The 22,090-nt window shown below is 39.5% G+C and overlaps 1 protein-coding gene across 9 annotated transcripts in view; it reads left to right on the top strand.

Annotated features, from left to right (window-relative positions):
• Positions 1-22,090, top strand: part of KLHL32 (kelch like family member 32) — a 219,816-nt gene that overhangs the window by 19,817 nt on the left and 177,909 nt on the right. For 5 of the 9 annotated variants that reach the window (XM_060419229.1, XM_042253392.2, XM_012182743.5 and 2 more), the window contains exon 2: positions 17,845-17,932. In XM_060419229.1, the coding sequence (XP_060275212.1) occupies positions 17,910-17,932 (23 nt within the window). In that variant the 5' untranslated portion in view covers positions 17,845-17,909. Of the gene's footprint in view, positions 1-9,529; positions 9,568-17,844; positions 17,933-22,090 lie in introns of all 9 variants that reach the window. The other 4 variants (XM_060419230.1, XM_060419227.1, XM_060419228.1 and 1 more) reach the window with 1 other exon arrangement.

Here is a 22,090-nt window from a genome sequence, read left to right as displayed (position 1 = left end):
GGGCATGGCAGCCCATTCCAGTATTCTTGCCTGGAGAATCTCCATGGACAGAGGAGGCTGACGGGCTAGTCCATAGGGTCTCAAAGAGTTGGACACAACTGAAGCCACTTAGCACACTCTTGTTTTAGAGCCAGTGATGACTCCACAGTAGCTGCTCTTAAGTTCTGGCACTGTGCCATTTGCAGCCCCAGGTCAACTGACCCTGCTTATCCCGGTCATCACACCTGGCACTACTCCCAGCACTGTGGCTGTCCCCCCTTGCTGTCTTTCTAGTTCGTGCCCTCCTACATATGTTTGATCCTGAACATGTGTGCCTGACCCCTGGCTCAACGTGGCTGTACCTCCCTCTCATCCTAAGATCAGTGCACCAAGTTTTAGTGCCATCTTATTTCCTTCATGAAAACCCCACTCCTGATTAGCTCTACCAGAGAGTATTTTTCCTTATTTTAGTTCTCATCTACTTGCCACTCAGTTTTCTACACAGCTATGCGGTGAAGCCTTCTGTTGTTCTCCGGTCATTTTAAGTGTTTCCTTAATTAGAAAGTGTATCAATGACAGGAGCAAAGTCCCACAGTGTCAGAGCAGGAAAAGAAATCCTTCATCTTTTATTCCCCTAGCAAAAAAGTGGCAGTAAGTTATAGCTGTGATGAGTGTGTGCATGTATGTACGTGTGGATACGTTCAGACTACCCTTTTAGGGTCATATGAGAATCTCAAGGAGGGGGAAAGAGGAAAACTCAGAGACTGAAAAAGCCTTTCCTCAGGTGATTCTAATGTCCCTCCCTCCATCTCTACCACCATCACTAGTCCCCTACTGTCCCCCATCTGTGAGAATCACTGCCTAATGCAGACTGGCTTCTGAGCTAGCCTGGGAAATAAGTAGGCAACCTGTTTCACCCCTTCCTTGTCCACGTGCCTTGCCGAAAAATTAAATGAGCACTCAGTGCCAGAGATTTAGAGGGAAAAGAGACAGGAAGAACAGAGAAATGAGTTCTCTGTGGATTGTCTGTGCTCCTGTTCACCCACCATCACACACATCTGCATACCTTTACACACATTTGAACACACTTGTGCATCCCTTACCCATGCACACACATTCTCATTCTCCTATTTTTTTGTAAACTTATATTTGATTTATAGTATATGCGGATTTCCATATTATAGGGGTTAGAAGGACTTACAGGAGAGCTCCTAACGCAGTGGGTCTCTTGATGGTGTTCTCACAGGACCTATGCGCTGGTATGATCTTCTATGGCTGGACCTCTGTGTCCGTGGGATCTACATGCACAGAGGACTGACCAAGGGTCTTGAGCACCTGTGGATTTTGGTGTCGCAGTGGCTCCTGGAACATATCCCCGGTGGATATTGAGGGGCACAGCTTTACCTGTTTTTGCTGAGCCTCACACTGGATAATTTCACACAGGCCACAGAGAACTCTCCAGACTGATTTGAGTTGGATCACACTACTGTCCACATGAGAAAGCAGAAGCATGGAGAAGCAAACTGGCTTATCCAAGGGAGACAGAGCTGGGGCCGGGACACAGGTCACCCAGACTTTTCATTCACTGGTCGGTCTTCTTTGGTTTCATAGTCCCTTTGGTGTCTCACACAGGACACGTTTTATAAGCCTTCCCTTCTTTTTAAGGACTTTGAGATCCTGCTCTTATTTCATTGCTATATGCACAGACACTCACCCCAGCCATCTGGGGAAGGGAAAAGTCATATCTGGCGGGGGAATGAGTATGCAGATGAATTCTTTTTATAATTACCCAGAACAAGGTTGTTGAAGGTATGAGTTATTTAGCCAGCTTCTTCAGATTTAGATTCAAAGCCGTTCTCGTGTTCAGAAAATATTTTATTTTGTACAGAACCTTCGGGACATTCATTCTTCCTCAATGTGTGATCTCACTTTTCAGCATGTCTCTCTGGCTTTGGTAGCTCACGGAAAGCTCGTACACCACCAGCATTAACTTGACCCCCGGCTGAATTCTTTGCCTGTCAGCTCCTGTCCTCCGGGCTGTTATTCATGGTAATATCAAAGATGGGAGCAGCTGGAATCAGATGCCTGTGATTATGAAGACAGTAATTACTGATCACGCCGACACCAGCAATCGTAACTAGTGCTTGAATAATTGAAAATGTTACCTACGAGGCAAGCAGTGATTCAAGGTGTCAGAAAAAAAGGCATTATATAGAGTAGCCTAGGCAGTAATAGAAGGGCTTCCCTGGTGGCTCAGTGGTAGAGAATCCGCCTGAAATGCAGGAGATGAGGGTTCACCGCTGGGTCAGGAAGATCCCCTACAGAGGAAAATGGTAGCCCGATCCAGTATTCTTGCTTGGGGAATCCCATGGACAGAGGAGCCTTGGCGGGCTGCAGTTCATGGGGTCACAAAAGAGTCGGACACGACTTAGCAACTAGAACATGACAGCGACAGGCAGTAATATAATGTTTTCATTCTTGTTTTTTTCAGGTAGTCTGGCTAAAATTGCTCTGTGGAGGTAATGAACTTTGAGTTTAACCAGTTGTCTTTTTTAACTTCTTTACAAAATAGAGTTATAAGATCTGGAGGAATGCTGTTTAGGGCGAACAAGTCAGTTTTCTTCACTTTGTCCGGTTATTGTGAGATAGATAAATGCCCCATGTGCTACAGAATGAGTACAGCTGCTAGAGCGAGTTTGATGAGGTTGTTTGCTTCCATTGCGCTTCCATGTGTAGAAAGTATGTTCAAACTCATCGTTTCACTTAATGTCAGTGAAAGTATTTGTGGAAGAAGTTGTTTTACCTGTCTTAGGGAGAAGTAAGTGTTGGCTAAGAAAGGCTAATTGATTTGCCCAAGTTACACAGATAATGCATTGTGAGGTTAGGTTAGAATGTAAGATTTGTTCATGATTGTGGAACACGTTCCATATTTGTCGGGTGGCAGAAAATTCTGTAATATATATTTGCTATATTTCTAGTATTTAGGGGAAAATATAAGAGATACTGTCTTCTTTGGAGGAATATTTTGGATCTAATCTATCAGAAGAATAAATAGTCATAGGAAGGAAAAAATGCTTTTAATAGACTTGTAAAATTTTCTTCCCTGGAAGATTGATCGTTTTTACTCTTACCTTTATAACTCTGAGTAAATGACTGAGTCGCTCATTCTGACTCTTTGTGTCACTCTTGTGTCTCTGTCCCTATGGACACAGCCCACCAGGCTTCTCCATCCACGGGATCCTCCAGGCGAGAATACTGGAGTGGGTTGCCATTCCGTTCTCTGGGGATCTTCCCGACCCACGGATTGAACCCAAGTCTTCGGCATTGCAGGCAGATTCTTTACTGTCTGAGCCATCAGGGAAACCTATAACTCTAAGAATATAACTATTTTGATAACTGTTTTTACATATAGGATATGACAACCCTATATTGGATGTTCCCATATTTTTGTATTGAATTTGTAAATCTCTTATTATGACCTACCCTCAAATATTGTAGTTTTAATTTGGAAAGCATTTGTTTGAGAAATGTGATGTAGTTTCCCATATTTGGTTTTTATTTGTTGTTTTTGATCCTTACCCCCCTATGTCAGCATATTGCTGTGCCAGCTGTTCATGCTGGTGTAGACGGTGCATAGCAGGGCCAACTCGTAACACTTTTCAGTGCTCACCTGAGGCCATCTAACCCATAAATTTGCTTTTTCTCCTAGAGAGCTAGAAGCCCACATCCAACTCCTATAGATCTGAAATCCCAGGATGTACCCTAAGATTGAAGCATGTCAGGAGAACCTTTTGGGGCAAGCTCTTCTGGATGTCACAGACCTTATGGAGAGAATCAAAGCTTACAAGCTTAGTTCCAGCCCAGTGGGCCAGTGTCAGAGCAAAAGCTTGAATCCAAGTGCAGCATAGTGGCTGCCACCAGATTGTCCTCTGGCCCAAGTCCATGTGGACTCAAATCTAAGTTCTAGAAAGGGAGGGATTCTTTACAATGAGCAAGAAAGATAATGCATTGGTTGAAATCTCTAAGGGATCCTGAATACATGGTAGCACTGGAGTAGTGTACTGTGCTGGCACTTAGAATTGTGGTCATTTTAGGAAAGGGTACTTTTGGGCAGTGAGTACTTTGGATGAGTGTCTTTGCAGCATCTCAGGACTGTCATGAGCTTTACTGCCACTGTCCGTGACGTTAGCAGGAGCCTGTGCCCTCTGGGGTACGCATCTGTAGATTAGTGGGCATGGTTGCACAGTAGACAAGTGAGAATGGAGGGGCTGAGAAGATGGTCATGTTTTTTGAGAGTCCATGAGATACATCCTGAAACTGACAACCTCTCTTGCCTTTGCAGTTGGAGTTTCCAAAGTTATAGGTGTGGGTGCAAGACCAGAAAGGAGATGTAACAGTTTCTGGAATCCTAGTGTTTACTGAAGTGCCTGAGAAATAAACGGTGTATATGAATGATAAAATGTGATTTAGTTTGTTTTATGAAAAAGTATTCACTTTACTGAAGAAGAAATATCAACAGAATTAACGTTTCAGACATTTAAAATGTGAGTTGAGGACAAAAAAAATCTATTTTGCAAAATTGATATGTATCATTCTAACCAACATAACCATTCAAAATTATTATAGTATTTTCAGTTTCTACTGAAAGTTGTTTTTTTACATAAAACCTTCATCCAGATCCCATTTAGCTTGCTTGATTTTTTCATATCACTTATCACTCTCTGGCACACCCTGTAATTTACTTAATTTTCCATGGTTATGGTTTATCTTCTCATATATAAGTTAAGCTCCACGGGGAATGCATTTTGTCTGTTCTGCTTGCTGATATAAAATGAAATGCCTGAAACATGGAAGCACTCAGCAAATACTTATTGATTATTAAAAATCTATGAACTTGGAATTATATATGTTTTGTGAGGAAGAGACAGTGATCAATAGGGACATGGAGAACTCTTTTATGAGATAGATCGTTAGATAGATTACCTATGGGTGAGGGTGTAGTTGTGGCAGGCTGCTTTCAAATTTGTGACTTTTAGCTTATGCTTTTGCTCTTTGTAAGCCTCCAGCTCACCAGCAGATGCCAACCCTGCTCTTACAGTCCTGGGGGAAGATCCTAATGAGATCACCACTCTTACTTTTATTTCCTTTCCTATTCATCCAGATACTTTGTTTCATACCTTAGTTATTCAAAAGGATAAAATTTAACTTGATGCAAACTGGCTGGCTAAGGAAAAAGAAAGGGGATGGCCATTAAATTAACCAAGAGCAATTACAGGACGATACATACCTTTAGGTTCCAGATACTAAGAGGGGGGGATACGTTTCATTCAAAATGTTCTTAGCAATTTTTGTAAAAGTGAGCTTTGATTAGTTACTTTATTTAAAGCATTTACGAGTAAAACAAAACCCCTTGTTCAGTTTCTGAACATCGATCCTGGAGAAAGCCAGTATAAAGAAAGCCCTCTCCAGATTCTTATTGAAAAGGATGCCGTATAATCAGTGTCCTGAGCAGTGTCTTCCAGGGATCTTTCCAGGGTTATCACAGCACCTTCTCTAGGCTTTTATTCACCTTATGCTTTAGTATGTAGAGTGGCAATAATTTGAAGGTACAGATGAGGAGGTATGATAGGGTTGAAGTCTGTAGCCATTTTTACTCTGTTGTTATTCAATGATGACAGCTAGAACTTTTGTTGATTTTTATGTTCTTAGCATTGTTCTTAATATTTATACTGGCTTCTTAAACCTCTGTAACTATGCTGTGTGGTAGATAGTGTTATTAACATCATTTTATAGAAAGAGGAGACAGACACAGAAGGGTTACATCTTTGTCCAAGGTCCTATTGCTAGTAGGCTGGGAGTTGAAACCAGACAATTTCATGATAACATTTGCACCATTATCCTTGTGCTAAATGCCCTTCTGAAGCCGAAGACCAGATTTTAGAGGGTCCACAAGAGAAATAGTTGTGCTGAATATTTTCCAGAAAATTATCTGATACCTGACATATTGGAAATAATTGAACATTTATGAAAGAAATTTTTGCTTACTGGAAATCCCTGGAGTCCAGCTATTCTGCATTGCTCATTCAGATGGCAACACAGTCTGTGACAGGGGTGTGAACTCTAGTCAGACTTTGCTAGGTTCTTAATCCCAGCTTTGTCACTTACTAACTCACTGACCTTGGGACAGTTACTTCATATTTACATCAAACTTGATGTTGGATTTATATTCTCTGCTTGGTAGATTCCTAGAGGTGGCATTCTTAGCAATTTCCCTAGAGAGACTCAAAGTTCCTGTTGTTTTTAACAGTATGTGGATAAAAAGTATTTAGCTAAGATACTTTTAAATGGTTCCCGGGACTTAAAATTTTTGTGATGTCAGTGGGAAAGTCTGTTTTTCTCTTCTACAGAATTATTGAAACCATAGGATACAATTATGGTGTGTTTTCTTCATGAATAAAAATGGTGATTTTGTTTTACTTACAGCATATAGCACTATATACTGTATATCCTGTAAGAGGTAGAATATCACCAAAGGGCAATAATGTCTTCATTAGAAAATACACTTAAAAACTGTGTGATCTTAGACTTGGCACATTGGGAAAATTAGGATTGATAAAGAAAGGATTCTACTTCAGTCATTGTGAAATACCAAACATGATGGATTTGACAGCCTTTCCCCCCTTCCCCGACCTCCCCCACACTCTTCTCTCTGAGATTTATCCCCCCACTTGTTGAGCCCACCCAAGCCTATTGACTCAGCCAAGGAAACAGACGCCACTCTCCTCTTCCTCTTCTGACTCATGCCAGGAAATCATGGAGCAATTCAAAACATGTCTCAAGTCACACAACAGAATGCGGAAAACCTTCTTGTCCGGCTTTGGAATATCCTTTCATATTCTTTTGTCATTTCTTCAGAGGCCTCCCTGGCCACTCAGCAGACATGCATCGACTGTCACATCACATCGTTTTGTTCAGTGTTGCCCCAAAGTTTTAAAGTAACATTAATTTTTAAATGAAATTTGGGTTTCTTTTTGGGTTTGATATCTTGGTTAAGATTATGTGCATATTCTGTAAAAGACTTGTAGTGCCTTTTTAGTGACAGGGAAAAGTGTTTTTGGAGATATTTAGAAGTTCTGCATTTGTGATAAAACTGCATTAACTTCTGGAACAATAACTATTTTATAAACCATTCATTTTATACCAAGTCTTCTGGGAACAAAGTTCCTTCTTACACAGAGATCAGCGGGACATGGTCCCTACCCCTGTAATTCATAAAGATACCAGTTAAGGTGCAGCTCAACTCAGCTGAAGGAACTTAATCTCATGCCCACGTCCTTTCTTCTACTTTACATCTCTTTTGTAAAAGAAAATTATGCTTTAAAAAGCAGTAGCTTTTATCACTTGTCATGTTAGGAAAAAAAAGACGTTTTACAAAGTCATTGTAATCTTACTCTTTTACATGCCGTCCTGGCATATGGTAAAAGCAGTTTGAATGTTGAATGAGTGAGAGAAAAGATGCTTAGTGAATAGTTATAGTAAATTCTTTGTTATTCAAGCCTGGTCAGATCTCTGTTTTCATGGAAAACCAAATATTGTGTCTGAGAGAATTAGCACGTTTATTATGAGATGAGAAGTGCAACACACTCAAGATATGGGGGCTTCTGTTATACTTTTGTAAAATAAGAACCCTATACAGCTGGAGATGCAGGATAGCTTACTGATTAAAAAAGAGTGGGTCTGGATATAGACTGCTTCCCAGGTGGTGCTAGTGGTAAAGAATCTGCCTGCCAGTACAAAGACGTGGGTTCCATCCCTGGGTCAGGAAGAGCCCCTAGAATAGGAAATGGCAACCCACTCCAGTATTCCTGCCTGGAAAATTCCATGGGCAGAGGAGCCTGATGGGCAGCAGTCCACAGGGCCGCAAAGATTCGGACATGACTGAGTGGCTGAGGGCTACTGCTAGGATGTAGACTACCTACCTAGGTTTTCACCCTAGCTCCCATGCTGGTTGTGTAACCTTCCTGAAGTTACTTAATTTCTCTAAACCCTGATTTCCTAATCAGGAAAATGGGCATAAAATAGGGCTTACCTAAAGGGCTTCCTGTTAAAGATGGCGGATTGAACACATGTCTACATTGCATCTTCAGCTTCAGGTACAGAGTTCTTATTTTGCAAGAGTATAACTTAGAAGCCTCCTTACATTTCAGTGCATTGTACTTTTCATCTGGAAAGCCTCCTCTTCTCTCTCTGCATCTTTCAATGTTCCTCCACTTACCTTCCTCCACTATTCTAACCAACATCCAGCTTGCCTTTGGTAGGGCGATATGGTGCAGCAGAATGTAACAGATGGATTTGAATCTCAGCTTTACCAGTTCCTAGGTTGGTTTGTTTTGTTTTTTTTTTAACCTCAAGCATTTTAGCCTGCTGGGCCTCTGCTTTTTCGTTGGAAAAAATGGGTCCATAATTCTTACAATGCTAGGTCAATGTAAGAACTGTATGTAATATTGCATGTAAGCCTAGCCTCTTTAAGTACTTGAACTGTGATGCTTCACCAGTTTTAATGCTTTTTGCACATGTGAGATACATATCAGCTTTTCAGTACATCAGCGATCAATTTAAAGTACAGCTTCAATTTTAGAAATTGTAAAATGAGAGGAAATTGTGAATCTCCCAGCTGAAGAAAATGCAGAATGTCTTGTACTATTAGGGTGATGTTAATGTGGATATTATGCTTTGGCGCTAGTGGTAAAGAACCCTCCTGCCAATGCAGGAGACATAAGAGACACAGATTTGATCCCTGGGTCAGGAAGATCCCCTGGAGGAGGACTTGGCAGCCCACTCTGATATTCTTGTCTGGAGACTCTCATGAACAGAGGAGCCTAGTGGTCTACAGTCCATGGGGTCACAAAGAGTTGGACATGACTGAAGCTACTTCGCATTCTATGTGGGTATTATCCCTTACTTGAAGGTTATAAACTATTTGAAGGACAGAGACCATTTTTAATTCTTTTGTGTCTGTCATCACGTCTTGTTCAGTGATTACTGGAAATATATTAAGCCTTTAGTAGATACTTGAATGAATGAAGCGTCCATGTTTTAAAATTTAATGGTAAAACTTTCTCTGTTGGAAAATGGAGTTTGGATTACATCTAGATCGTATGTTAGAGGACTGTAAACTGAATATTTTCTATTTGTTAGAAGGCAGTCATTAATAAGTAGAATGTTCATTCATTGTCTGAATAATAACATTTTCATACAGATTTTTTTAGTGAAATAAAATAATTATATAAATGTAGCATATTGTTTTTTCCATACAATAATATTTTTGTCATACAAATATTTTTATATATTCAAGATCAACATTTTACCATCTACAGAGATGCAAATAGTTGGTTTAATTTTCAGTGGTCTGAGAACTATAAGAAATTCTTTAATGAAAAAATGTTCATGGCAACATTTTTAAAAAGTACATTAGGATGTTATAATTGCAGGGTAGGTATTTTGACAAGACTGTGTAACTGATCTAAGCATTTTATGTTTCTATTCACAGAGGAGTGGTGGAGCTAAAAATTAAAGAACTGGAAAGAGGTGTGTTACTGTGACTGGAAGAACTGACTTAAACGTTATATTTTATTTTGGTTCACGAGGTCTCCAGCTGTATCCATGAGGGTGACTGCATATTCATCCTTGTTCTCATTGGAGGAGTTTTTAATATTCAGTGCAGCATTTCCTTTTAGGGCATGCATTCTGATAATATGGGCTTCACAGGTGGCTCAGTGGTAAGGAATCCACCTGCCAGTGCCGAAGATCTGGATTCAGTCCCTGATCTGGGAAGATCTCCTGGAGAGGGAAGTGGCAACCCAGTCCAATATTCTTGCCTGGGAAATACCATGAGGGGCCTGGAGGGCTACAGTCCATGGGGTTGCAGAAGAGTCAGACATAAGTGAGTAACTTAACAACAACATTTTGATAATATTCACTAAAACATTGTGATTTAATACATGCAAATAAGCTGGCCTTATGATCGCATGTTCTTCATTCTAAAACAGGGATACATTATACTTTTACTTTTTCTGCTTTGGGGGATATTGTGAGAATAATGGTAGGCCCAGGGCGTTCAAGATAATGAGCAAGATAGATACGGATCCTGCCTATATAGACAGGATGATCAAATTTTTATGACTGAAAGTGCAAAGCCACAGAGAATAAATGGGGGTACAATTAGTAATTACACTGGGACAATAGAAAAAACTATGGCTACTCCAGGATGGCTCATTCTCCTTAAAAAAGCTCACTGTCTTGGGGTGAGTAGAAATGAGGCTAAGCCATTACCTTCTAACCTCCCTCTCCCAGACAAGTAATTATATAGAGTGCTATATGCTGTGTGTTTGGATGTATAGGTGTTATTGGAGCTCATAGAAGACTAAGGAACTGGGACCTTGGGGAGTTTTAGGGAAGGCTTCCCAGAGGAGACTTGCAAGATGAATAGGAGCTAACTAGGTAAAAAGGACATGGGAAGTTCTGGGCAGAGAAGATGGTTGGTACCAGTATCCTGAAGGGAGGGAATAGCTCAGTGTGGATGAGTGGATCTGCATGATAGATGCTATACCATACAGCTGCTGTTGCTGCTGCTAAGACACTTAAGTCGTGTCTGACTCTGTGTGACCCCATAGACGGCAGCCCACCAGGCTCCCCCATCCCTGGGATTCTCCAGGCAAGAACACTAGAGTGGGTTGCCATTTCCTTCTCCAATGCATGAAAGTGAAAAGTGAAAGTGAAGTCGCTCAGTCGTGTCCAACTCTTTGCGACCCCATGGACTGCAGCCTACCAGGCTCCTCCATCCATTGGATTTTCCAGGCGAGAACACTGGAGTGGGGTGCCATCGCCTTCTCTGATATCATAGTTTAGTTCAGTCACTCAGTCGTGTCCAACTCTTTGCGACCCCATGAACCACAGCATGCTAGGCCTCCCTGTCCATCACCAACTCCTGGAGTTTACTTAAACTCATGTCCATCAAGTCAGTGATGCTATCCAGCCATCTCATGCTCTGTTGCCCCCTTCTCCTCCTGCCCCCAATCCCTCCCAGCATCAGGGTCTTTTCCAATGAGTCAACTCTTCTCATGAGGTGGCCAAAGTATTGGAGTTTCAGCTTTAGCATCAGTCCCTCCAGTGAACACCCAGGACTGATCTCCTCTATGGACTGGTTGGATCTCCTTGCAGTCCAAGGGACTCTCAAGAGTCTTCTCCAACACCACAGTTCAAAAGCATCAATTCTTTGGCACTCAGCTTTCTTCACAGTCCAACTCTCACATCCATACATGACCACTGGAAAAACCATAGCCTTGACTAGACATACCTTTGTCAGCAAAGTAATGTCTCTGCTTTTGAATATGTTATCTAGGTTGGTCATAACTTTCCTTCCAAGAAGTAAGTGTCTTTTAATTTCATGGTTGCAATCATCATCTGCAGTGATTTTGGAGCCCCCCAAAATAAAGTCTGCCACTGTTTCCACTGTTTCCCCATCTATTTCCCATGAAGTGATGGGACCAGATGCCATGATCTTTGTTTTCTGAATGTTGAGTTTTAGGCCAACTTTTTCACTCACCTCTTTAACTTTCATCAAGAGGCTCTTTAGTTCCTCTTCACTTTCTACCATAAGGGTGGTGTCATCTGCATATCTGAGGTTATTGATATTTCTCCCGGCAATCTTGATTCCAGCTTGTGTTTCTTCCAGCTCAGCATTTCTCATGATGTACTCTGCAGAGAAGTTAAATAAGCAGGGTGATGATATACAGCCTTGACATACTGCTTTTCCTATTTGGAACCAGTCTGTTGTTCCATGTCCAGTTCTAACTGTTGCTTCCTGACCTGCATACAGATTTCTCAAGAGGCACGTCAGGTGGTCTGGTATTCCCATCTCCTTCAGAATTTTCCACAGTTTATTGTGATCCACACAGTCAAAGGCTTTGGCATAGTCAATAAAGCAGAAATAGATGTTTTTCTGGAACTCTCTTGCTTTTTCGATGATCCAGCGGATATTGGCAATTTGATCTCTGGTTCCTCAGCCTTTTCTAAAACCAGCTTGAACATCAGGAAGTTCATGGTTCACGTATTAAGATCTTACTGACTCTATTTCTTCTTTAATTTTCATATAATCTATATATTTAGAGTTTAGTTTGACTTCAAAAGTTGTAGTTTTATGGTTTATTATAAAACTTGGAATTAGAGCAGAATAATTAAGAGTACAAACTTTGGAGTCAAACAGTTTTGATCCCTGAGACTACGAATTTCTAGTCCTGTGCCTTTTGTGAATTACTTATATCCCTGGGTTCTTTTATCAGTAAAATGAAAATGATATCATCCACATTAGGTTATTATGAGTATTAAATGAGATCATGCATATGAAGTACCTCTTATTATAAGAGCAATCAAATAAAGCATTTGGCTGTGGTAGTAGGTGAAGTTTGAACATTCTTTGGCATTGCCTTTCTTTGGGATTGGAATGAAAACTGACCTTTTCCAGTCCTGTGGCCACTGCTGAGTTTTTCAAATTTGCTGGCATATTGAGTGCAGCACTTTCACAGCATCATCTTGTAGGATTTGAAATAGCTCAACTGGAATTCCATCACCTCCACTAGCTTTGTTCCTAGTGATGCTTCCTAAGGCCCACTTGACTTCACATTCCAGGATATCTGGCTCTAGGTGAGTGATCACACATTGTGGTTATCTGGGTCATGAAGATCTTTTCTGTATAGTTCTGTGTATTGTTGCCACCTCTTAATATCTTCTGCTTCTGTTCGGTCCATTTCATTTCTGTCCTTTATTGAGTCCATCTCTGCATGAAATGTTCCCTTGGTATCTCTAATTTTCTTGAAGAGATCTCTAGTCTTTCCCATTCTGTTGTTTTCGTCTATTTCTTTGCATTGATCGCTGAGGAAGGCTTTCTTATCTCCCCTTGCTATTCTTTGGAACTCTGCATTCAAATGGGTATATCTTTCCTTTTCTCCTTTGCTTTTCACTTCTCTTCTTTTCTCAGCTATACAACCATTTTGCTTTTTTGCATTTCTTTTTCTTGGGGGTGATCTTGATCAACAAACTTTCCCTGATGCTGGGAAAGATTGAAGGTGGGAGGAGAAGAGGATGACAGAGGATGAGGTGGTTGGATGGCATCATTGACTCGATGGATATGAGTTTGAGTAAGCTCTGGGAATTGGTGATGGACAGGGAAGCCTGGCGTGCTGCGATTCATGAGGTTGCAGAGTTGGACACGACTCAGCAACTGAACTGAACTGAGTAGGTAAAGTGATTATTATTTATAATTTTAAGTTAAAACAAAATAGTAGATATTTAATAGAGAGGCTTTACCATTATGGTCTCAGGAATAAAGCCTGAATGGTTTTCTTCTATAGATTAAAAGAGTTGTAGGGTTTTGTAGGAACGGGACAGTTGTGTTCTTTGGCCTAAATTTCTATTCAGTTGGTAAACTGCTCTAATCACATGTTGGACCTTTCCTGTTAGAATTAAGTCATCTCCACGTCTTTTTTGTTTGGAGGGAGAGCTTAGATGTTTTCACCTTCTGAAAGGGCAAGCATCCTTGTTACCTTCAGGAATGATGTTCCATGTAGGATAGTATACCAGTGGGGTACCTTGAATGTTTACCTTTCAAACTAAAGGGATATCTAATATCATTTATTGCACACCATGTGATGATGTACTGGTATTAAAATATACTAATTTACTGGTATTAAAAATATACCAATTTTGAAATAATCAGAATTAAAGATAAATTATCATATGCAATCTAATGATACTATAAACTATATATAGTAAAATATAAGAAATATTAGTGAATAGTAAATAACAATAATTTTCAGGGATTGATTCATCCTTTAACTCATTTTAACTCCCAGCCTTTAAAGTGGTGTTCATTTCACTGAACATTGTAGAATGGAACAGATTGTAATTAGATAATTTCTGAAGAGAACTAATTTAGTGAGTTGGTCTCCAAACAATAAAGGAAGTTATCTTGAGATTTTTAATTGCTGTATTTGGAATGACTGAAAAATACAATAAAGTGTGTCCTTTAATTTTGGATTATTGTAATTTTTAGGATTATTGTTCTATATTCACCTAGTTATTGGGAGCTTTTTAAAGTATTAGAATTTCAGAAAGATTAAGTTTTTTTCATGTCTCTCTAATAATAATAAATATTCTTAGGCCATCTTAAAGTGTCCATCTCTGTAGTTTTTGTGTTAGGCAATAAGAACTTGGAGTTTATAACTTAGTTTATGAAAGGAATATGTAGCAGTGATAAGTTGCTAGGAAAGTCTCTAAGCTAGTTTAACAACGTGTCGTGAATTATTCTGATCCTCTTTATTGCTCAGTTGCAGTTAAATAATTGAAAATGATGCTCATTTTTAGATTTGTCAAAACTTAGAAATAAATGAAAAGTATAGGTATACTATTTTCAGTAATTAAAAAAGCAAGAAGTAAGTATGAATGTATGAAATGTTTAAAACAACCTGATGTTCAACAACAGTGAAATGAATCCTCAGCAAATTCTAATATATTTATGTGAATTTGTATAGTTTGAAGGTTTGGATACGGTGTAACAAATACTATATTTTATTTTATTTTATTTTATTTTTTTTATTATTCATATTAATAATTTAATTGCCACAAAATACTTAAGCCTTATTCATTTACATAGACATAATATTCCTATGTTGTTGTTTTTTTTAATTTTAGTTTTTTATTTTTTAAATTTTAAAATCTTTAATTCTTACATGCATTCCCAAACATGAACCCCCCTCCCACCTCCCTCCCCATAACAACTTTCTGGGTCATCCCCATGCACCAGCCCCAAGCATGCTGCATCCTGCGTCAGACATAGACTGGCGATTCAATTCACATGATAGTATACATGTTAGAATGTCATTCTCCCAAATCATCCCACCCTCTCCCTCTCCCTCTGAGTCCAAAAGTCCGTTATACACATCTGTGTCTCTTTCCCTGTCTTGCATACAGGGTCGTCATTGCCATCTTCCTAAATTCCATATATATGTGTTAGTATACTGTATTGGTGTTTTTCTTTCTGGCTTACTTCACTCTGTATAATCAGCTCCAGTTTCATCCATCTCATCAGAACTGATTCAAATGAATTCTTTGAATTCTCCACCAGAAAATTACTAGAGCTAATCAATGAATATAGTAAAGTTGCAGGATATAAAATCAACACACAGAAATCCCTTGCATTCCTATACACGAATAATGAGAAAGTAGAAAAAGAAATTAAGGAAACAATTCCATTCACCATTGCAACGAAAAGAATAAAATACTTAGGAATATATCTACCTAAAGAAACTAAAGACCTATATATAGAAAACTATAAAACACTGGTGAAAGAAATCAAAGAGGACACTAATAGATGGAGAAATATACCATGTTCATGGATTGGAAGAATCAATATAGTGAAAATGAGTATACTACCCAAAGCAATTTACAAATTCAATGCAATCCCTATCAAGCTACCAGCCACATTTTTCACAGAACTAGAACAAATAATTTCAAGATTTGTATGGAAATACAAAAACCTCGAATAGCCAAAGCAATCTTGAGAAAGAAGAATGGAACTGGAGGAATCAACTTGCCTGACTTCAGGCTCTACTACAAAGCCACAGTCATCAAGACAGTATGGTACTGGCACAAAGACAGACATATAGATCAATGGAACAAAATAGAAAGCCCAGAGATAAATCCACACACATATGGACACCTTATCTTTGACAAAGGAGGCAAGAATATACAATGGAGTAAAGACAATCTCTTTAACAAGTGGTGCTGGGAAAACTGGTCAACCACTTGTAAAAGAATGAAACTAGATCACTTTCTAACACCGCACACAAAAATAAACTCAAAATGGATTAAAGATCTAAATGTAAGATCAGAAACTATAAAAATCCTAGAGGAGAACATAGGCAAATACTATATTTTAGATTGGAAATCATAGGTCTCTCTTTTATAAAACTAGCAGAAATAGGCACATCTTTACATGTTTCTTTCATGTGTTTTTATAATGTTTTTGCTTTTCAAAATGAAACTTAGAAGAGAGCCTGTTTAAGATGATTCAAACTGGAATTAATTTTGATACTTGAGTGTATTAGAAAATGGCAGCTAGTCCTTCTAATGAGAGTTGTAAAACATAGTCATGGATTCAGTGTTTATGTATGTAAATCTGTTTTTTTATATTTTCTTTCTCTGAGTTATAAGTATTATAAGATACTGAATATAATTCCTTGTTCTATGTTGTAAATCATTGTTTATCTGCTTTGTATATAGTTGTGTATATCTGTCAATTCCATGCTCCTAATTTATCCCCACTTCCAGTTTGGTAATCATAAGCTTGTTTTCTGTGTCTCTGTGAACCTGTTTCTATTTTGTAAATAAATTCATGCATATTATTTTTTTAGATTCTACTTATAAGTGATATCATAGAATATTTGTCTTTCTCTGGCTTTACTTAGTATGGTGATCTCAAAGTCCGTCCATGATGCTGCAAATGACAAAATGTTTTTCTTTTTTATGGCTGAGTAATATTCTTTTATATACATACACACACACACACACACATATATACACACACACACACTACATCTTATTTATCCATTCATGTGTTGATGGGCCCTCAAGTTGCTTTCATGTCTTAACTGTTATAAGTAGTGCTGCTATGAACATTGGGGTACATGTATCTTTTTGAATTAAAGTTTTAGTATTTTAAGGAATCGCCATGCTGTTTTGCATAGTGGCTGCACCAATTTACATTCCCACCAATGGTCTAGAAGTGTTCTTTTTTCTCCACACTCTCTCTAGCATACATTATTTGTAGACCTGATGGCGTCCCCTCTGACAGGTGTGAGGTGTCAGGTGCCTCATTGTAGTTTTGGTTTGCATTACTCTAATGATTAGCACTGTTGAGCATGTCTCATGTCTCTGTTGGCCATCTGTGTATCTTCTTTGAAAACCTGGCAGTTTCTGACCATTTTGGATTGGTTGGTTGTCTTTTTGATATTGAACTGTATGAACTGTTCATGTATTTTGGAAATTAAGCCCTTGTCACATTGTTTGCAAATATTAATATTTTCTCTTAGTCTGAAGGTTGTCTTTTCATTTTGTTTATGGTTTTGTTTGCTGTGCAAAAGATTGTTTGATTAGGTCTCGTATGTTTGTTTTTGGGTGGGTGTTGTTTGGAAAGCTGGACTGCCACATGTATATAAGTGAAGTTAAAACACTCCCTCACACCATAAACAAAAAGAAACTCAGAATGGATTTAAAGACTGTGTCCATGGAATTCTCCAGGCAAGACTACTGGAGTGGGTTGCCTTTTCCTTCTCCAGGGGGCCTTCCCAACCCAGGGATTAAACCTGGGTCTCCTGCATTGCAGGCAGATTATTTACCATTTGAGCCACCAGGGAAGCCCCTAAGTATAAGCCATGATACCGTAAAGCTCCTAGAAGAGAACATGGGTAAAATGTTCTCTGACATAAATCGTAACTATTTTTTCAAATCTTAATTTTTCCCTCTGGCCATCTGTTTTAATTTTTAATGTAACTCTTTAGCTATTTTTGGTTCTCAAATTTTAATTTTTAGTCCCTGAAATTCTAATAAGGTGAAAAAACTTTAAAACTTACAAGCATTCTGAAACATTGCCTATCACAAGAGCATTCAGTCAGATTGTTGTATCTTGTCTATAAAACTGTTCAAGATTCTAAAGCATTAGCATCATGAAGGCCCAGAATATGTTTGTTTTTTTCTTTTTCTTTTTTGCATGTAAGTCACTGTGCTTTTCTTTCTTGTTTTTTCATTTAGCTGGAATGCTTGCCGACTCCTCTGCGACCTTCTAAGGCTGAGATCCTGAGGAACCCAGCTGGAGCATGCCGTCTGAACGCTTCCTCAGGTGGGCACTGTAGGATACATCTTGGCTTGGGGTAGTGAGCCTTGTGTGACTTGAAATCCTCCTACTGCAGTGTCTAGGACTGAGCACAGGGGAGGGACTCAGCAAGTATTGAAGGAATTAAAGCAAACCAGTCTGTGAGTGTGTGTGAATTTAGTTTGGTAGCACAAGGGCTAACCATTAAGATGTAGTTCCTGCCCAAACTTAGATATGTTTAATGGTTAAGTATTTCAAAGAATACTTTTTATTGTTTTTATCCTTTTTATCTTTCCTTTATTTAGGATGCTAACCTCCCTCAAACTAACGGTATACATCCATAAAGATATATGATGTAATAAATAATCAGAAAACCACATATCATTTGACATGTAGTCAGTATAAAAATATTAATGAGATGTTTTTGCTTTCTTTTATTTCATACTGTACCTTTGACATCCACTTAGAGCCCATCTCAATTTGGACTGCCCATGTTTTACTCAGTAGCCACATGTTGCTAGTGGCTATTATATTGGACAGTGCAGGTTTAAGGAGGAAAGGGTATTGGGGTTGCCTTGCCGAAGTCAGGTCACCCTCTACTCTCACTTGTAAATTTCAAGGTGGCAATTTTGCTTCCATGGAAGACCTTTCCCAATTTTAGAATGACCTTCAAACCTGTACACCCTTGGAAAATGTGGCTCCAGTCTTATGTTTTGTTTGCTTTTTTGTTTAATACTTTAGGAAGCTTTAGGAATATGTTTTTCCTTCCTTCTTTATCCATTCCTCTGTTGATGGATGTTGAGATTGCTTCCATGTTTTGGCTGTTGTAATCTGTGCTGCAGTGAACATTGGGGTGCATGTATCCTTTCTGATCATGTTTTTTTCCAGGTATATGCCCAGGAGTGGGATTGCAGGGGCATATGGTAGCTCTGTTTTTAGTTTTTTGAGGAACCTTCCATACTGTGCTCTATAGTGTTCTGTACCAGTTTATATTCACACCAACAATTTTGAAGGGTTCCCTTTTCTCCACACCCTCTCCAGTATTTTTTGTTTGTGGATTTTTTTTGATAGTCATTCTGGCTAGTGTAAGGTGATATCTCATTGTAGTTTTGATTTGCATTTCTCTGATAATTAGCAGTAGTGAACACCTTTTCATGTGCCTCTTGGCCATCTGTATGTGTTCTTTGAAGAAGTATCTATTTAGGTCTTCTCTCTGACGTCATTTTTGCTTGGCACCAGGCTTGGAGGTGCTATCGGCATCTAGTGAGTAGAGGCCAGGGATCCTTCTAAACATCTTACAGTGTGCACGATAATGCCCATGGCAAAAAATGTCAGAATGTCCGTTTCCCTGGGGTTCAGAAACCCTGCTCTAGATCTGGTATCCAACCAGTATAGCACATGGAAGGAGACCATGGTGTCGGTCTGCCACCACTAAGCAAAGTGCTTTATTTCTGGCTACCACGATCCATGTGGATTCTTCTCCAAATTATTTTTTGCTTTAAATTTGCCTTCTCTGACAAACTCTGATCCCTCTGCCATCTGTCCTCCATAGCACCATCATCTCTGCGATGGACTTTCCTTCTCTGCTGCAACACAGACCTTCCTTTCTCCCTTTTTAACTTTCCCTGTGCCCTGTGGAGCTGTTGCACCAGGGTCTTGTTTGTGTGTTGTGGGGTCCGCTGTGTCATCTCCCTCACCCTTTGAAGCTTTGGGCACCTTCTGCCTTCACTGGGCCCCGTCTTTGTCTGGGACACCACTTGTTGCCCCGTCTTTGTCTGGGACACCACTTGTTTTGTAGCTGTCTCAAGTGGTGGCCTTATTTTCTCAGTTCTCATGTACTTTAGGGATGGGTAAAGAGCTTATTGTCGACCCAGGGCATAGTTTTGCTTCTCAGTCTTTACTCCTTATATTGGTTGTCTGAGAAAATGACAACAAAGACGGGCTCTTCTGAAGGTGGTGCTCTTCAACTCTTGCATCCTCTCCTCCTCCCCACGCCAGCAGGGTGACTTCCTCTCGTTCACTGTGCGCTTGGTGTTGGGCCGACAGTCTCCTCTCACCACAAACCCTTTACTCCTTCCTGGTGCCCTCCGTATTCACATGGAGGATCTGCCTGACTTGATGGCCTTGGACCTTCTACCTGCGTGTGGCCTTCTCCCTCACTGAGCCACCTACTCGTGCGGTCACGCCATGGATCTTGCATCCCCAGAAGTTACTCAGTTTCTGAAACCACTGCATCCGCCTTTTTATTCTTACCAGGACCTTCTAGCTTCCTGATTTACCTACCCTCACCATGGTGGTGCTTTGACCTCATTGCAGCGTCTCGTTTAGTGGCCGGGCCACTCCACCAAATCCATCAATATTTTCCTTCTCTCATTTCCCTTCTTAACCAGTTTAGAATCTATCACTCTTTTAAATCCTTAATTTCTCTTGCTGTCTGCATTTGCCTGACAAAACCCCAACCCAGATGATCCCAAATATCTGTGTTTTCATGCCTACATTGTCCAGTGGAGGTTGGTTCCACTGAATGTTTAGACTCAGCAAGCAAAAAAATAAAATGCCCTAGCTTTTAATGCATGTTTCTGCTTCATTTATTCCTTCCCTCCTGCTACTCAAAAAGGAATCCGTTCTCACAACTGAGCCCAGCCCTGCTTCTGTGTTTTGAATCCCGTCTTTCTTACCTTCTCAGCAGCTTCTGACTGTTGTCTCTCAAGTGTGTTCTGGAGACGCAGCTGTGCTTCCGTCATTCTCTCCATCCAGATGAGTTTTGCACCTCTAGCCAAGACCTCTTTCTGAGCTTCAGATCCTGCTCTGGGCCTGTGCTTGTCCTCAGGGTTCCAGCCGTGTGTGTTCTATAGACTCGGTGTCAGGGCCTTGCTCCCTCCTGCCAAAGGATCAGGGCACTTGCTGTTCCTCTGCCTGTGAAACTCTGCTCTCCCCTTTTGCCATGGTAACTTGTTCTCATCCTTCAGCCTGCAGCTCCAGCATTACTTCATCAGAGAGGCTAGCTTATTTGATTAAAGTTTAACTACCTCACAAAACTGAGGGTTCTGTGAAGGCTGCTAAAGTCTTCATCATCTTATCTCCAGAACCTGGTATAATACCTGGCACAGGATAGTATATGTATCATTTAATCTTTTATAGCACAGATACTGTTTGAGTGAATAAAGGAAGGAAGGAAGGAAATAAGATTATCCATTTATAAATACATTCCTTTCTGCATAGTCTTTATTATTTCTTGGTCATTTACTAAGCATACTGCATCTTCTTTGCATATTATTTTGACCCTTACTATTGTTAGCATTAATTTAGAAGTGTTTACAAATTGTAAAGTGTTCTATTAAAAATAAATTTAAGTTCCTTGATGGTTTTTTTTTTTTTAAAAAACAGCCTCTCCACTTCCCAGTTGGTGCTAATGGTAAAGAATCTGCCTGCCAGTGCAAGATACCGAGAGACGTGGGTTCTATCCTTGGGTCAAGAAGATACCCTGGAGAAGGAAATGGCAGCCCACTGCAGTATTCATGGGATTCTGGGAAATCCCATGGACAGAAGAGCCTGGCAGCTTATAGTCAGTGGGGTCTCAAAGAGTCTGACATGACTTAGCAACTAAGCACCACTTAAATAAATAGAGTCCTTTTAATATTAATGTATTTAATTTGTACTAAAATAGTTTGACTGTAGAATGGAAGTGATTAGGGCACAGTGTATCAATAGACTGAACTGAGATAATCACGCATAATCCTAGTTCTGTTAGGTTTTTTTGTCCAGTCCTTTTCTTTTTGGTATAATCTATTTAGGAAATGAGGATCTCTACAGTACTTGACTGTATTTGATATACAGGTATGCGACACCTTATTGGTAACCTTACTTGAAAACTACTTGCATAAATTTGCGTATCTAAATGCTAAGTAAACATTGATATGGAAACTGACTTGAATTTTTAAATTTGAATTTCAGATATTTAAAAACCAGATAACCATTCTGGAATTTATATATTATAAACTGAGTGACCTCAGTCAAAATTGATGCTATAAAAATGAGACTCAGAGGTTTCTGTGATCAAAAATGTTCACTGTGAGCTTGAAGTAGTGGTTTGTGATAATGCAGTGCTTCCCTGTGAATGAGCTGTGCCATGTTATGAACTTCATGCTCTGCATTTGATTTTTTAATTTTTATCATCAATTTCAG

Source organism: Ovis aries, chromosome 8 (assembly GCF_016772045.2).
Source record: "Ovis aries strain OAR_USU_Benz2616 breed Rambouillet chromosome 8, ARS-UI_Ramb_v3.0, whole genome shotgun sequence".
Taxonomy (NCBI): Eukaryota; Metazoa; Chordata; class Mammalia; order Artiodactyla; family Bovidae; genus Ovis; species Ovis aries.
Note: the sequence above shows the minus strand (reverse complement) of the source record. Positions and strands in the feature narration are given on the sequence as shown.